Raw genomic sequence first — 13,825 nt, forward strand, 5'->3', positions numbered from 1 at the left:
CGTTCCCGCTCACAAAAGACGCCACAGGTCCGGCTATCGCAAGTCACAGTTCGGCGATCGGATGTAGTCTGGCGTACAAAAATAGAGCGCCACAAGTTGGCGTGCGCAACGCATCACTCGGCGGGGTCGGCCTCTGGCGTCGGTGGAGTCGGCGTGCGCGGACTGGGCGGTGTCGGAGCTGCTTCGGTGTTGGGCGGTGTCGGCGCGGCTTCGGTGCTGCTGGGCGTCGTGGAGGCGTCATCACTCGGGCTTGGCGTGGGCGTGGGCGTGGGCGCGGGAGTTGGCATCGCCGTCGTCGACCGCTGGTTCACGACGAGGCCGCGCTCCGCCATGTACCACGCCTTGAGCTTCTCGTCGGTGCTCTGGAGCATGTCCGCCCCGTCCATCAAAAAAGCCAGGTCGGTGTTCCTCTTTTTCGCGGCGACGTTGGTCCGGAGCAGGTCGAGCTTGATGGCGCTGTTCGTCATCAGCGACGACCACCGCGCCGTGGTTTTCTCTTCACGCAGGACGGCCCGGGCCTGTGCGTCGACGAGGCAATGCTCGATGGACTCCTGCACTCGCGCGGTAGCGGCGTCGGCGTGTTTCCCCTTCTTGGCCCCTTTGTTGCCGTCCGGCCGCCCCTCTGACGCGCCCGGCGTCGGCGCGTCCGGCTTATACGTCTCCTTGGCTTTGTCGAGGGTGCGCCGGACTTCCGCCCACTTCTCGCACATGTCAATGCGCTTGTAAACGTGGAGGTACTTGAACTCGGCGTCGTTGTTGCCCTGCTGATACAAGGCGAACATGCGCAACAACTGCGCGGAAGAACAAACAGTTGGCGGGCGCACACGGCGAAGAGAGGCGGGAGACCGGCGTGCCATACCTGATCCTCAACGCTGGCGCCGCTCTCCGGGCGAGCTGCGACCTCCTCGACGATCCCATGCCATTTGTTGCACGCCCCCTGGATACGCCCCCAATGGTTCGCCATCGCCTTCGCCCCGCGTTGCATGTAGACGCCTTTAAAATAGGGGTCGACGAGCTTGCGTTCGTCGAACTCGGCCTTGATGCGCTCCCAGTACGTCTCGATGCTCTGGTTCGTGCCGGTGGTCGGGTCGAGGCAGACGATTTTCCATGCTTCGGCGAGGCATTCCTCCTCCTCCTCCTCCTTAAAAGTGGGAAGAAACGGCGGGAAGAGACGCTCGACTCGCCGACAAAGTGGACCCACGCGCCCTTTTCGCTTGTGCCGGCGCCCCAGGCGCCCCAGGGCGCCAGGTTCGGCCTGGGTCCGCCGGCACCAGTTTCAGCCCGAGCCGATGAAAAATGGACTTTTAGGGACGTGACTGGACCGTTTTTTCGGCGCCGGCGCGGCAAAAACGCCTAAAGAGGGCCTGTTAAGGGCGCGGGTGAAGATGCTCTTAGATGATTTCCCTCCTGATCCACTTCCATCGACACCGTGACGACAGGGCCACCATCGTCCGGCTCGCAGCGTCCCCGTCGTCCACACGCCCCCCGGCGCAAAAGTCCAAGGCCGAGCCCACCTCCTTCTCCTCTCCCCCTCCCCCGAGCTGCTCACTACCACCACTAGTCCACCACCATCACCACACGGCACACGCCCCTCGGCCCCGCCGCCGCGATCCCCCGCCCCGCCGCGAGCAGCGATGCAGTTCCTCACCGCCTCCGCCGCGTGCTCCTCCTCCGCCCCGCGCCCCGCGCACCTCCTCCGCGTCTCGAGGCCCCCTCCCTTCCCCCAGCCCCGCCGCCGCCGCGCCCCCCACCTACCCTCCGCGGCGCTGTCCCTAGCCCCCAGGCCCCCGCTCCTCCTCGCCTCGCGCCGCTCCCTGCTCTTCACCCCCCGCGCCCACGGCGACCACCACCATCACCACGGGCACACTCACCACGGGCACGGCCACAGCCACGGCCACCATGGACACGGCCACGGCCACGGCGGGGCGGACGTGCGCGGGGGAGGCGGGGGCGCGGCGGTCATGCGGATGGCGAGGGCGATCGGGTGGGCCGACGTCGCCGACGCGCTGCGGGAGCACCTGCAGCTCTGCTGCATCTCCCTCGCCCTTCTCCTGATGGCCGCCGTCTGCCCGCACGTCCCGCTGCTGAACTCGGTCGGGCGCCTGCCGGCCGCGCTCATCGCCGTCGCCTTCCCTCTTGTCGGGGTAAGATCCGCTGACGCTTCCCAGCTATTAGTTTCTATAAGTTAGGAGTACATAGGAGCAGTTGAAGTACCAATGCCAATCTAGTTAGAACCATGCCGTTGTGACTTGAACTGACTTCTAAGCATGTTCTGAGGATTTTGTTCATCAGAGGAAGTTTTAGTGAATGCTTTCATTTCATGACATTGAATTTTGTTGAGAAATTTGCTCTCAAGAGATTATGAAGGAACTGCTAATGTGATACCATTATGGAACCTTAAAGCTCTTGTTCAAGCTGATAGGATTGACCAGTGTGAATTCAACTAAACTTCTGAACAGCTGAGTTGATAACTTTGATACCGTAGTACTGGTTTGGGGGTAATATCTAGTGCAGGCTGCATATCAGGTCTACCAGCAGACTGCAGACCAACACAGAAACATACTCAAAATAAAAATTGAAAATGAGGAGGTATATTCAATTACTCGATAATAATGCACACCATGGAAATTTTCATTTCCAAACTTCAGAAATCTCTTCTATAGTGGTTTGTTACAATTAGAGCCACTTTTTGCGAAGAAAATCGTTCTAGCTACATTCCATTGAACAGGGAAGTGCTATGCTTGCTCTGCTCCTTGACACAAACAAAAATAAAGATGTTCGTTGCTTTGAGATTGCTTGTCTGTGGAATGCTTATGTGACATTTTTCCTGTTTTTATTGTAGGTTTCTGCAGCACTTGATGCTCTTGTAGATATTGCAGATGGAAAAATAAATATCCATGTCCTCATGGCTCTTGCAGCATTTGCTTCTATATTTATGGGAAACTCATTGGAGGGTGGTTTACTTCTTGCAATGTTTAACTTAGCCCATATTGGTACATATTTTTGACACTCTTTGAAACTTTCCCCATTTTAGCTCCTTTTTGTGTATCACTCACTGATGGTTTTCTCTTTTGTCGTCATTTCTTACAGCTGAAGAGTACTTTACAAGCAAGTCAATGTATGATGTGAGGGAACTTAAGGAAAATCATCCAGAATTTGCACTATTGCTAGAAACAAGTGGAGACGAATCGGCACACTTTTCAAATCTAAATTATGCAAAAGTTCCTGTGCATGACCTTGAAGTGGGTTCTCATATTTTGGTCAGAGCTGGTGAGGTGTGTTGTTTGTTTATTTAAAACTCCCTGTCTTCCTAAATTTTTTTTGTTCATTTCATAGTCTCTTCACAATCATCACATTGTTATTGTCTTTCTTTCAATTGGACTGTCTTCATGTTACTAACTGAGCATAATGCTATATCCTATCTTCTTCTATTCCTTTTTCATGTAGATGCTATTTGTCTAGTCTAGTTCGTTAGGAATTTTATCTCATTGTGGCGCAGTTCTTCTATTCATTAGGCTGTGCCTGTTGATGGAGAAGTTTACCAAGGATCATCCACAATCACCATAGAACACCTCACTGGGGAAACTAAACCTGTTGAGAGAACAGTGGGGGATGCTATACCAGGTGGAGCCAGGAATTTGGAAGGAATGATGATTGTAAAGGTTAGGCCTTTTATTTTTTCAGCGAAGAGACCTTTTCCAAGTTCATTTTTCTTTGCTCGTTTTGTTCGCTAATCCTGAGATGCTTCATTTTCTTATCCTGCTTTATTCTCATAAATAGGATATTAGGATGTGTATGTACTGCTATACTGCTCACACACAAACATGATTGCAGTTATTTAATAGCAGGCCTGTAATATTTAACTTGCTAGTCATGGTTGGTACTGCATAGCCATCTTGACGAGATGAAACCATTCGAGACTGACAGGAAACATCATTCTGTGATATTGTAGAAAACGAGAAACAAACCTAATTAATTTTTACATAATGGACAAACCTAATTGTATTTGTTGGTAGTTACCGGCAACAAATTTGCTATTCCTTTTTCTCCTAACATAGCATTAAGTTAGTGCAGTACATTATGTTTGGCGTGTCTCCTTCCAGAATGTTACCTCTTCATGCTCTTATTCAGTTACCTTTGTTCTAGGTGACCAAATCATGGGAGGATTCAACACTCAACAGAATTGTCCAGCTGACTGAAGAGGGCCAGCTAAACAAGCCAAAGTTGCAAAGATGGTTAGATGAGTTTGGGGAGCATTATAGCAAAGTTGTCGTGGCTCTGTCTTTGGCTGTTGCACTACTGGGACCATTCCTCTTTAATTGGCCCTTTTTCGGTAACTCAGGTATTCCCCTAAGGTCACATGACATGCTGTGTTGGTGTTATTACAAATACTTCATGCTTCAGAAAGCTCAGTACTGATGATTTGGCAATTTGTACTGAACTGATGCACTGGACTCTAGGATTGAGCTTTCTGTGCTCTGACATTTTCTTTAGTTTGTAGGGGTTCAATTTACCGTGGATTAGGACTTATGGTGGCTGCATCTCCGTGTGCATTGGCAGTAGCTCCATTAGCATATGCCACTGCAATCAGTTCTCTTGCAAGTAAGGTACTGTCTGAAAGTTTCAACGTTCTTAGCTTTATTGATCGATTATTTTCTTCAGTTGGTATAAGCAGTGCCTTTTCGACCTCTAAATTTTGTGACATCATCTAGTTGTTTATTCTAATTTTTATCAGTATTTTACTGGGATATTTTTGACTCATTTTTCTGTTTTATGGTTATGTGCACAAGGGCTGTGAGAGATAAGAGCATATTAATCTGAATTGTTTGTTGTTCTACAACTATATTAGTGCTGTTGCTGTGTACTGCTTCCTTACTCCTGACATGAATGTGTGCATGGGAAGATATCAGTTATTACTTTGAGCCCATCTTATCAAACTGTGGTATCTTGGTTGTAGCATTTACTATGACCCGTGCTCCTTTTTCTTGAATGAACCTTCTTCTGGAGTGTGATAGTGGAATTATTCTCTTCTTTATTCCTCTGTAGGGAATTTTATTGAAAGGTGGGCATGTCTTAGATGCCCTTTCTTCTTGTCAGTCTATTGCTTTTGACAAGACAGGCACATTAACAACTGGGAAGCTTATGTGCAAAGCAATTGAGCCCATTCATGGACATTTGGATGCGAGTAATGGTGTTGACCCTTCTTGTTGTACTCCGAACTGTGAAAGTGAAGCTCTAGCTGTTGCTGCAGCTATGGAGAAAGGAACAACCCATCCTATTGGAAGGTGAGGAAAATGGATAATTTTCCTAAAGGTCATATTTATTTGTTTTGTTTTATTTGCATGCATCATTATGGATTAGAACTATGCAACCCCTGGAACACTAGTTCCCTTGGGTCAAATGTATTGTTACTATACCTGCATTGAATTTATAGCCAATCCAGCCATCCAGGCCAATACTGCTGATAGCCAGATTTTCATCAGAGTGCTTTGATCAAAGAAATCTGCTAGTTCATTTTAAACTATTTGTCAGAATTACTTTAGTATTCAATTGTGTCTGGTTTGACGTCAACTAGAATCATCCAATGTACAAGTTAGTTTGACACATTCTGCTAGTGTGCTTTAAAAACATGTAATGTCCTGGCGGCGCTAGGGTTCGAGAGGGGAATTTGGGAGAGAGATTAGAGGAGTGAGGGGAGAGAGCTCAGGGGAGAGGGGATCGATCTAATTCACATTCATCATGCCTCGACAGAGTGCAACACCCACTTAAGTAGTTCTGGCCCTCGGGCCACTCTCGCTCACACGCACGCTTACATGAGCCGTGGCCCAACAACCCTCGCTGCACCGTAGTGCACTCGCTGTGCACTTCAGGGTTCAGTTAACTGATGAACCTGAACCTGAAGGCGTTACAAAACAATATTATGGTTTTCTTCAATGTGAAATTCAAATATGTGCTTGCAAAAAAGAAAGGAATGCAAATATGCAACACCTTTTTTTAATGTATTTTCTAATTATAGCTGCATAGAAAGATATGTTTGACTAGTCTGTCCCTTAAGTGCTACGAGTCCACACGACACACGTTGAAAAAAGTGGTACGAGTCCACTGCTAGTCAGCGGCGATGAATCCTTGCAATCCCAATAGTGTGTACCATGCTTGATTTTCATTAGCTTATAGACGAGGTGCCAACAAGAATTCTATCAAATGCCCTTAAACTTGGTGTAAACTTTCTTGTCTCCTGCCACTATTTTAAGCTTGATGTTCAAGCTCATAATGTTTAGTTTATGTTCTTTACCGTTTCGTGTATGTTATGATTTTTTGTAGAGTAATTTATAGCAGTAATTTGATATTGATTGTATGATTCACAGGGCAGTTTTAAAACACTCTGTTGGGAGAGACCTCCCAGTGGTTGCTGTTGAGAGTTTTGAGAGCTTACCTGGTAGAGGAGTTGTTGCTACTTTGAGTGGCATAAAGGTATGTGCAAGTTAGATACTATAGATTTCAACCAGCAAAGTCATATGGAAATTGGTAGATATATGAAGGAAGAATTTTCTGTTGGCGGGGTATTATTGTAGGCTTGACTGCCACAGTGTGGACAGGCAGGCTTGGCCACTGTATCTCTATGTGTAATGTTCATTATTTTGGAATATGGAAACCATTGTAAATATGCTTAATTTGCAGGGAAATTTTATTTTGAGAGTATTTTTCTAAATTTAACTATGCCAAGGTTAATGTTGAAATCGATAGTGCATATACATTTTTTTTTGGATTTCTCATGCTGTCTAGAATTGGTCCTAGTCATTGTTTGGTGTTGTGAAGGTTCATAAATGAGAGTGGTTTTGGAAAAATGGAATTATTTGGCTGGATGGTTTGTTTTGTATTAGCTGAATTGCATAACTATATCATGAGAGGAACACCCTTAAAACATGATAATGAGATGATGTATCAAGTTTGGATGGTGTAGATCAAATTGGTTTAATCATCTCATTTGGGTGAAAAGGCAAGAGTGGAAGAAGTCAAAGTGTTCTATTGAAAAATGCCATTGATCTTTCATCTACTATAAGCAACACATACTCATTACATCCCTATTTACTTATTATGCTTTGGGTATGTCTCTCGTAGATTGAACAATTAGAATGTACATTGTGTGTTGTTTGGTCAGTACGAAGCATAAGAGAACTTGGATCTTGGTATGTTAGGTTGACACTCATCTATTTCTATTACAGGCAAGAGACAATGAAAATGAGTTTGCTAAGGCATCTATCGGTTCTGTGGAATATATTTCTTCACTATACAGATCTTATGGTGAATCTGAACAAATAAAAGAGGCAGTAAAGTGTTCTGCATTTGGTCCTGAATTTGTCCAAGCTGCTCTCTCAGTAGATAAAAAGGTGAGTTAGGAAAAATCTTCTCATATAAGTATGCCTTTTGATGTTCTTTTATGCTGCTGTACAGTTATTTCATTGGGATGTTTCATGTAAGCATTCATATATAATAATTATGTTAATTGATAAGTTAATTCAGGCTTGAGAATTATTTTGGAATCTAATGTGGATTACTTGTTGCAATCTAAGCTCATATGTTGCCCCACATCAATAATAAAGTGTGATTTGTCGAACACTATTTTCTTCATTTGGCTGGTTGGGTTATGGTATATACTGGGAGAGCAAAGCAGAAATGAAAAATAAGTCGGTCTATATACGATAAGTTCTGGCAGGCTGTAGTGCCTTTTACCCATAATAAATCTGCCAAATATTCTTGCTACATGCCCACAACCATTTGAATGTATTATCACCACCAAATCACCATGGAAGTTGTTGATTATCTGAAGGTTTACCTTCCATGTATTATTTACCCGGTCATTGAATCTTATCAGGTAACCCTTTTCCACTTTGAGGATGAACCCCGTACTGGTGTCTGTGAAGTTATATATACCTTAAGAGAAAAGGCTAAACTTCGAATCATGATGCTTACTGGAGATCATGAATCAAGTGCTCAGAGAGTTGCTAAAGCTGTATGTATTGAAGAAGTTCACTTCTCTTTAAAGCCAGAGGACAAGTTGAACAAAGTAAAGGCAGTTTCAAGGGAGGGAGGTACTTCAGTTTCTTATGACTATCAAATGGCAGTTTTATGATTACAACAGTTTTTCCCCTTTCATATGTTATTCCATTATCGACATATCTAGCTTAGACACCCACCACTTAAACAAGATGGATTGCTTTCTACTCAATTTCACCTCCTTCCGTGTTGCATGGCTTGATCAAATGCCTAAATGGTTTTCCTCCAACTTCTAGTTCCTATTGTATGTGATCTATAACCTAGCAGCTACCACCTCAGGTCCTCAGCACTTCTTTCCCATACTAAACTCTGTTTATTGTGCATTTGAAGCACTCTACTTATTGTCAGCCCAATTTTTTGTCATAGAAATTTCCGCTTGCAGTCATATCACCATATGCTCACTATTTGGCCCAAGGGAAGTTACTTCTGATGGCTAATCATTATGTACCTTTGCATTTATTTTCAGGTGGAGGTTTAATAATGGTTGGTGATGGTATAAATGATGCACCAGCTCTTGCAGCTGCAACAGTTGGTATTGTTCTAGCACAACGCGCCAGTGCAACAGCGGTAGCTGTTGCAGATGTTCTGTTGTTGCAGGATAATTTATGTGTGGTGCCATTTTGTATCGCTAAAGCTCGTCAAACAACTTCATTGGTAATGCCTCTTGTGAGCTCAATGTGGAAAACTTATCGATACAATATTGCTGGTTCTTACAATTTTGAGGTTCATCCTTACAGGTGAAGCAAAGCGTAGCTCTTGCATTAACCTGTATTGTTTTTGCTGCACTTCCTTCTGTCTTAGGATTTCTTCCTCTTTGGTTGACGGTAAGTTCGTTCTTCCTTGCATAATACTCCCACCGTTCCATAATTCTTGTCGTGGTTTTAGTTCAAACTTATTGATCTGATGATGACCACTTGCCAATGACCCAAGGCTAACAATCTGTGTGGCATACTATGATTTGAAAGTCTAGGAGTGAAAATATGGTCATTTTATATTGATAGTGAAGTGTTACATGTTGTGGCTGGACTAGCATCATCGTATTGTTGTTAATTTTGAAGGAAATCAGTTAAGTTAATTCCGGCGGATAAATTGACAGGTTGATTGAAACAAAAATACCTGGATATTTAATATGGGTTAGAGTACCTGGTCATATTGAACACAAATATGCTAAATCTTACTACCTCTGTTTATAAATATATAAGACGTTTTGGCAGTTCAGTTTAAATTGCCAAAATGTCTTGTATTTATGAACAGAGGGAGTAGATTTGTAAACCAGTTTTTCCAGAGTTATGTATATGTTAAACCTCTTGATTCACAAGCTTCTTTTGTGATCTATTTCTGCAATGTCTATGTGGTTTTCAATATGTCTATCATGTTGGGATGTGTTTAGTGTGAGTGGAACACCAGTTGATTCTAGTGAAGATGATCTTGTACCATAAGAAATTAGAAGTGGAGCTTATACACTTTACTTGCAAGTCACATGTGCTTTCTCTCCAACTCCCCTAGCATGTGCGCATACTTCACTATTATTGTGTTATTTGTTGCTATTCACACATTCTGTCCAAATTTCAGGTTCTTCTCCATGAAGGAGGAACCCTTCTCGTTTGCTTGAACTCAATACGGGCTCTCAACCCTCCGACATGGTCTTGGGCAGATGACATCCGACAACTCGTGCATAGCCTAAAAAACCACGTCTCGGCAAAGTTGAATAGCTCCTCAGATTGCTCAGCTAGCACCGTTCCTTTGTAGACATGTATACCGGCTGTTATCTTTGTAATTTCATTGCATGAGCTGTGGGGCGTTTAGGGTGACAGGTTTCTGACCTGATTTTTATAGGATGTACTCGTAGCACCACCTTGTAAAGAAAACAAGCCTCGTTTCATGCTGTGTTCATAGCAGTGCCAAGCATCCTGTAATCGAACTGTTCGCTGAGGCTTGTTTGGTCCAGTGCATCGGGTAGAAGGGTGAATCTGTTGCCAAGAGAAGCTACTGTGTAGTGAGTTACTCGACAAATCTGGAGCCGAAGGTGGTTACACGACAAATCTGTGCTGAACGCTCAGGCAACTAGTACAAAAGGGGTTGCGTCTGTACTCTGACGAAGTGACGATCATTTCATCCTGTAAGGCAAAAATTGCAACTGCAGATGTGTTGTAGTTATCGAACACCATTGTTGAGCTTGAAACCTGGAACTCCAAGCTCCCAAGCTGGACCAATAAATTATCTGTGAGGTTACTTTGAATTGGCAATTCATTAAAAAAATGATTCAAATTCATCGATCGTCAGTGACATGGATGCAAGCAAAGTCTCAAATTATACCTCGAAAATGCTCGGGGTGGAGCCACGCGTGAAGAAGCCTCTTTCCTGGGTGCCACGCCACCATGTTGGCAGTGCACGTGTCGGCAGCAGATCCCCATCGCCGACCTGAAGCATCTTCGTCGACCAAGAGCCAAACCACAGCCCGCCACGACACCAGCCTGCGTGGACCACAGGAGAAAGAAAGAGGAACGCTTCTTCGTGTACACGACGCACGTGTCGCCACCACGTCTATCGCCGCTGCCGACGCGGTGCCCGCTATAAATCCGTCCGCAGCCTCACCACATCTTCCCAAATCCCAACCAGTTGAATGATAGCATTCGCCAAAATCTGCAAAGCACACACAGCTGGAGCTCGAGCAGCCACTCCACTAGACATGCAGGCCGGGCGGAGCGCCATGGAGGCCACCAAGGAGGCGGCGGCGAACGTGGGCGCCTCGGCGTGCTCCGGCCTGGAGAAGACGCGGGCCACGCTGCAGGGGCAAGTGGACAAGGCCACGGCGCACAGCTCCGCCGACAGGGAGGCGGCCGAGACGAGGACGCGGGAGCGCGTGCACGGCGCCGAGGAGGTCAAGCGGGACGCCATGCTCGCCAACGCCGCCGCCAAGGAGCGGGCCACCGCCGGGGCGTACCACCCGTCGCAGGGCGCGCCCGGGATCGTCCCCGGCGGCGCCCCCACGGGCGGCCGCGTCGAGGCCGGCGTGGCCGAGAGCCGGCCGATCGGGACCGCCACGGGCACCGGGAGGCCCAGCGCCGCACATAACCCGCGCGTCGGCGGCGGCGCTGCGCCGGCGACTGGCACCGGCGGGCAGTACCAGTGAGACCTCCCTAGGACTACGGCCGTGTATGCGCGCGTATCAGTGTTGCAGTCTATCCGGTTCAGGTGTATCAGTATCAGTGTAGCTGCAGAGCAATAATTATCTCCCGACCGTGACAAACTATGTTGATCAGACCGCTTTTCACGACCTCATACCCTCTCTCCCTGAACATGCTACTACACCTACAGGTAGCTACGAACCACGTACATAGCTGTAGCATTACTCCCAAGGCGAATTCCTACCCTGCCTTCGGAGACCACTCGCCCATGCCTCTAGAGAATTCACACCTGTGCAGACACATAACTTAGAGCATCTCCAGCCGTTGGGCCCCCAGGAGGGGCTAAAAATTGCTCCCTGAGGGCGCACCGGCGCTAAAGCGCGCGTTGGGGACGTGATGCCTCCAGTCGCGGCGTCCATGTTTTTTTATAAAACTTAAATACGGCGCAAACATAAACGCGAACATCGGTGAGTTCGTTCAAATTTAAACATATCTTACCAAAAAAAACTACTAGGGCCTGCTCCTCGCCGTCTCCATCGTCGTTTCCCCCGCCGCCTGCCCTTCCCCCGCCACCTGGCTGTAGAACCGCGTGTAGTCGCCGCCACCGTCCCTGCTGCATCCCTCCCCTGGTTGGCGTGGCGGGTTGGACGGTCCGGGGGCGTCGTCGTCGCTGTCGAGGATCACGACGCCGTGCTCGTCCTCGCGCTCACGTTTGCGGGCTTCTATCTCCTCCAGGGCCCGGCGCTGCCGGACCATCTCGTCGCGGTAGTAGTCGTCTCGCGTCCACTGTAGGGCCTTCTCGTGGCCGCGCCCGGCTATGTCCTCGTACTCCGGGGGGAGGCCGGGCTCCGGCTTGGGCTCGACGAGGACGAAGCGGTCGGAGGGGGGTGGAGTCGCCGTGCGCGCGCTCACAGGCATGTCCTGGGGCTCCGGCTTGACGGGGCGGAGGTAGGGAGAGCCGGACGAGCGGCCGGACGAGGAGGAGGACGCCCCGGGCCTCTCCATGCGCCTCGACGTCCAGGAGCTCCCACGGCGGCGTGAGAAGGATGTGGGAGAGGGGTACTAGAGGCGCGGCGTGTTGCCGCCCTCGATGTACTCGAGGGCGGCCTCCAACGTGCGGCCGGGCACGCCCCACCACCGGCGCCGGCCCTCGGAGTTGAGCCTGCCGGAGGGCACGACGCCGCCTCGAGCTGTTCGGCGTGGCGGCGGCGGAAGTAGGGCTCCCAGAGCGGGCTGTCGGGGCTGTACCGCGGGCCTTCCCTCGCCGCCTGCGGCAGGGACGCGCGGGTACGTGCGATCTCCGCACGTCGCGCCGCCCCGGTGGGTGGTGGTGGCACCGGCACGCCGCCGGCGCTGATCCTTCATGCCCCGGGCACCCGCATGTCCGGCGGGACCGGGTACTCGGCCTCGAAAAGGAGGCGAGCCTCGTCCTCGTGAAGATGGCGGCGCCCGAAGCCATTCGCCGCCGCGCCGTCGCCTGGGAAGCGCTCGGCTATTCTTCTGAACTGGAGACGGCGAGAGGAGGCGAGGGAGGAAGGGGGAGAAATGAGCGCGTGGGTGGTGGAGGATTTGTGCGTGTCTCCGGCGCGCTGGTGGTCGGCTTATATAGACGGAGGCGCCGTGTAGTACGCGTGGCCGGCGCGTTACGCGTGGCGGGCGAGGGACGCGCGTCGCGCGGCCTTCACTGCGCCGCCCGTGAGGCATCAATGGAGGCTGACCGGTGCGGCAGCGCGCAGCTTTGGCATTGATTCGCCACGGGGAACGAGGCGATGAGGACGACGAAGCGGCGAGAAGAGAGTCGAGTCGCTGGCAAGGGGCCGCGGCTCTTCGCGCAAAAAAGATTCGCCCGGCGCCCCCGAGCGCCCCCCAGTGCGCCGGGTTCGGGTTGGGTCCGCCGACGCCAATTTCGGTCCGAGCCGGTGAAAACTGGGCCCTTGGAAACGTAACTTGGGCCTTTTTCTAATGCCGGCGGCCGAAAAAATCGTCTGAGGGGCCTTGTTGGGACACGGCTGAAGATGCTCTTACATGCCTCAACCGTGGTTAAGCGCTGCGCATGCGTGACTGCAGATGCTTCACGCCCATGCCTTTCCAAGCGGAGCAGCCTGGCTGTAACGTTGCCTCTGAAGACGAACTCACACTTGTGTGCACGTACATACTTCGCGTGCCTCAACCGTGGCTAGTGACTGTACAAGTCAAATTTAACAAAGCGCGCTAGAAGAAAGACAAATATATGGGAAAATGCATTGGACTCCTGTGTGCCACGCACCCCTACATGAAGATAGCATTTTAAAAAGCATTTAAAAAAGTATCATGAAATTTCAATTTTTTTAAAATTTTAAGATATCAAACCGTGTATCACAGTTACCTTCAATGATCATTTTTGGTAGTATAATGCTGGAACTGCGGGATGATAATTGTACACAGTTACCTTCAATGATCATTTTTGGTAGTATAATGCTGGAACTGCGGGATGATAATTCCAACAGTTATCTGATTGGTTCACACTCAGTGGCGGAGCGGAAAATAGTATCAACAGGGCCGAATGATGTAAAAACTGCTTGGGGAAGGCCAAGCCAATGGAAAACATGCTTTTGATAAGAAATAATCACTAATTTTAGCACTATTCATCAGCAAATTAGCAC

At 48.8% G+C, this 13,825-nt stretch overlaps 2 protein-coding genes across 2 annotated transcripts; both read left to right on the forward strand.

The window, feature by feature from the left end:
* Positions 1 to 1,521: 1,521 nt before the first annotated feature.
* Positions 1,522 to 10,287, forward strand: LOC123164597 (probable cadmium/zinc-transporting ATPase HMA1, chloroplastic). The gene is made up of 13 exons (XM_044582133.1): positions 1,522 to 2,144; positions 2,843 to 2,993; positions 3,091 to 3,275; positions 3,516 to 3,662; positions 4,147 to 4,342; positions 4,495 to 4,607; positions 5,047 to 5,285; positions 6,366 to 6,471; positions 7,224 to 7,388; positions 7,874 to 8,090; positions 8,522 to 8,709; positions 8,793 to 8,879; positions 9,628 to 10,287. The coding sequence occupies exons 1-13, from the start codon at positions 1,635 to 1,637 to the stop codon at positions 9,802 to 9,804; spliced, it is 2,481 nt and encodes an 826-aa protein (XP_044438068.1). The 5' UTR covers positions 1,522 to 1,634; the 3' UTR covers positions 9,805 to 10,287.
* Positions 10,288 to 10,649: 362 nt separating this feature from the next.
* LOC123164598 (11 kDa late embryogenesis abundant protein) lies at positions 10,650 to 11,337 on the forward strand. Its single transcript, XM_044582134.1, has one exon. It carries the CDS (start codon positions 10,679 to 10,681, stop codon positions 11,186 to 11,188), a length of 510 nt encoding a protein of 169 aa, XP_044438069.1. The 5' UTR covers positions 10,650 to 10,678; the 3' UTR covers positions 11,189 to 11,337.
* The last annotated feature ends 2,488 nt before the right edge of the window (positions 11,338 to 13,825 follow it).

The sequence above is a fragment of the Triticum aestivum genome, chromosome 7D, assembly GCF_018294505.1.
Source record: "Triticum aestivum cultivar Chinese Spring chromosome 7D, IWGSC CS RefSeq v2.1, whole genome shotgun sequence".
Lineage (NCBI taxonomy): Eukaryota > Viridiplantae > Streptophyta > Magnoliopsida > Poales > Poaceae > Triticum > Triticum aestivum.